Raw genomic sequence first — 2787 nt, forward strand, 5'->3', positions numbered from 1 at the left:
CAGCTAGATTTGAAAGAAAAATTCAAGAGTCCGATGATTACAGCTTGACAACGGAGTCCCATGACCGAGGCAATCTGTTGGGAGTATAACCAGCTAGCATTCTCATCGGTCGATATATATAAACCCAGAGCGCCGGTGTACTACCAGACACTGCTAGCAAAAGCAAAGTTACTACTAGAACGAACAGTGACATGGAGCTCGTATTCTCTGATGAAGCGTTGGCCATTGTCGTCCCCATAGCTGCCTACTGGGTCTACTCCGGCATGTACATGGCGCTTGGACGGTCCATGGACCAGTACAGGCTACACCCAAGGGAGGAGGAGCGCAACAAGAACCTGGTGTCCAAGCGCGACGTCGTCAAGGGCGTCCTCCTCCAGCAGCTCGTGCAGGCCGCCGTCGCCGCCGCCATTTTCACGGTATAAGAATTCTCCATGCATGGACCTGCAAACATTCATATACATATGATATAAACTTACACAGTCACCGACAAGTACCCACTGCAGCTTCGAGGCGAAAGCACCGGGACGGCCGCCGGCGAAGCACGGCAGCGGACGACCTGGGCCACGTGCCTGACGGTAGCGATGCAGATCGTGGTGGGCATGTCCATGCTGGACGGGTGGCAGTACGCGTGGCACCGGTACATGCACCGCAACAAGTTCCTGTACCGGCACGTCCACTCGTGGCACCACCGCCTCGTCGTGCCCTACGCCTTCGGTGCACAGTACAACCACCCCGTGGAGGGCCTCCTCCTCGACACCGGCGGCGGCGTGCTCGCCTTCCTCGCCTCCGGCATGTCGCCCCGCGTCTCCATCTTCTTCTTCACGCTCTGCACCGTCAAGGGCGTGGACGACCACTGCGGCCTGTGGCTGCCGGGGAACGTGTTCCGCCTCTGCTTCTGGAACAACACGTTGTACCACGACGTCCACCATCAGCCGCGCGCTAGCAGATACAACTTCTCGCAGCCCTTCTTTGTGACGTGGGACAAGGTGTTTGGGACGCACATGCCCTATGTGGTCGAGCACAGGCCCCAAGGAGGCCTCCTCGTGCGGCCCATGGAAGCCCTTAACTAAGCATATTGTGTTTCATATTTGACTGTATGTCACAAACGTATTTATCCTTCCCTCATGCAACCAGGATGCTACTATACATCAGAAATTGATATCCCAAAAAAAGTTCATATATATAGGAGCATGTGCATTTCCTGTCGGCGGTGGTTTGTAATATCTGTCATTCGAGCATCTGAGCAATTTCTTCTTGATGAAACTGGCATGCTTCAAGGCCTGGCAGAGAAAACAATTGATACATTTCAATCGCAATAAGCTGCATAAAACTAACACCTTGATTTTCTGTACAACATGCAGCACCACATCAGACTAGATAGTAAAGCTTCATCTTCTGCAAGCTTCTATTTGGAGATCTGTCTCTACAAAAGTCAGAAAACATCTGCTTCATTCGTGCTAACCGGATTAAAAGAAAATAGTACTAGGCTAATATTCATAGGCAAGTTGTGTCATGTGTGAAACTCTGGCATGCAGCTGAAAGAAATCAGTGTTGCAATTCAGATTATCTTGTCGGCTTGCCGCTACATGAATGTAGAACATGTTATATATATTTTTGAGAGTGTACCCCAGATCCGAGTATAGAAGATCGAGAGAAAGAATGAAATCTCAGCAGCATCTATCTGAACGAAACCATCATTTATACAACCATGTACTCCATTAAAGCGAAAGAGTTCTTTTCTTTTTTGAAAAACGAAAGATCACAGTAAGAAAGCGGAGAAGTAAATAAGAGAAGATGCAGACCAAGAAAGATAAATATGTGATCAGACAGTATCAAAACATGTTCCAGGTTGGAAGGCAAGTCCAGTAAATCTTTCTTGTTCAGCATACAGGATTAATACCCAACCAAACTATTAGCTGAATGCAGTACAATATAGAGATTACCTCGCTATTTTTGTAAGGGATACTAAATAATAAACACACCAGTTGACAAGGCATGCGCAAGACTAGGCAAAAACTCCACGACGAGCAAAGATGATGGTTCACTTGTTGACACCATACACCAAACTGGGGAGCACCCAGAAGCTCTCCAGCTGCTTGCTTTTGCGTCCGAGAATGTATGAAATGGGATGGGATCTCCTGGACATGAACTGACCAAGCTCTACCTCAATCCAAGGTTCGTCGGAATCTTTGGATTTGCTCGGAACATAAATGCAATTACTCTTCCCGCCCCATCTTTCAGGGTTCAAGGAAGAAAATGTAGAGCTCCTCCTATCAAGGCTAACAAAGAGAGCCCAATTTCCCAACTTCTCCAACTTCGCCCACTTAGCGGGTTTGACTGATAAGTCCAGGCGGTAGGCTTGAAAGCAGAATTTGAGATCATGTATTGAGAGGTCAACCTTGAGAAGCATGTCACCACAGACCACCAACCATGATTTTTTAAGCAAGCCAGCGGTCATGTCCTCTCCCCACACAAGTGGTACTTCCGGCATGCCAAGCCGAGGAGCCAAGGAAATGGTATTGAGCTTCAGAAGGTAGTCCATGGCCAAAATCTGACCTTTGAAGGACACAATTTGATGAATGCGTGCAGCAACAAAAGGGTGGTCCGTCCAGGACTTTGTTCCAACTTGCCACCGGAACATAGACTTTCTCGAGAAAAGGAGAAGGCACGAGTTGGGTGAACTGAGAGGAGCCGTAAAGACGCCATAGTAGATTTCAGAGTTGTCACTGCGTTGAAATTTACGGGGTTTCACCATAGTACTTGTGTACACATCAATAAGGAAGCATT

General features: G+C 48.2%; 1 protein-coding gene across 1 annotated transcript; it reads left to right on the forward strand.

Moving 5' to 3' along the window:
- Nucleotides 1–581: 581 nt before the first annotated feature.
- On the forward strand, nucleotides 582–1368 carry LOC123169898 (sphinganine C4-monooxygenase 1-like). The gene has a single exon (XM_044587755.1). The coding sequence runs from the start codon at nucleotides 582–584 to the stop codon at nucleotides 1068–1070; it is 489 nt and encodes a 162-aa protein (XP_044443690.1). The 3' UTR covers nucleotides 1071–1368.
- The last annotated feature ends 1419 nt before the right edge of the window (nucleotides 1369–2787 follow it).

This window comes from Triticum aestivum, chromosome 7D (assembly GCF_018294505.1).
Source record: "Triticum aestivum cultivar Chinese Spring chromosome 7D, IWGSC CS RefSeq v2.1, whole genome shotgun sequence".
NCBI lineage: Eukaryota > Viridiplantae > Streptophyta > Magnoliopsida > Poales > Poaceae > Triticum > Triticum aestivum.

Bases quoted from the DNA above. Each gene is read 5' to 3' on its own strand.
- LOC123169898 (XM_044587755.1), top strand. From the start codon at position 582: ATGCAGATCGTGGTGGGCATGTCCATGCTGGACGGGTGGCAGTACGCG.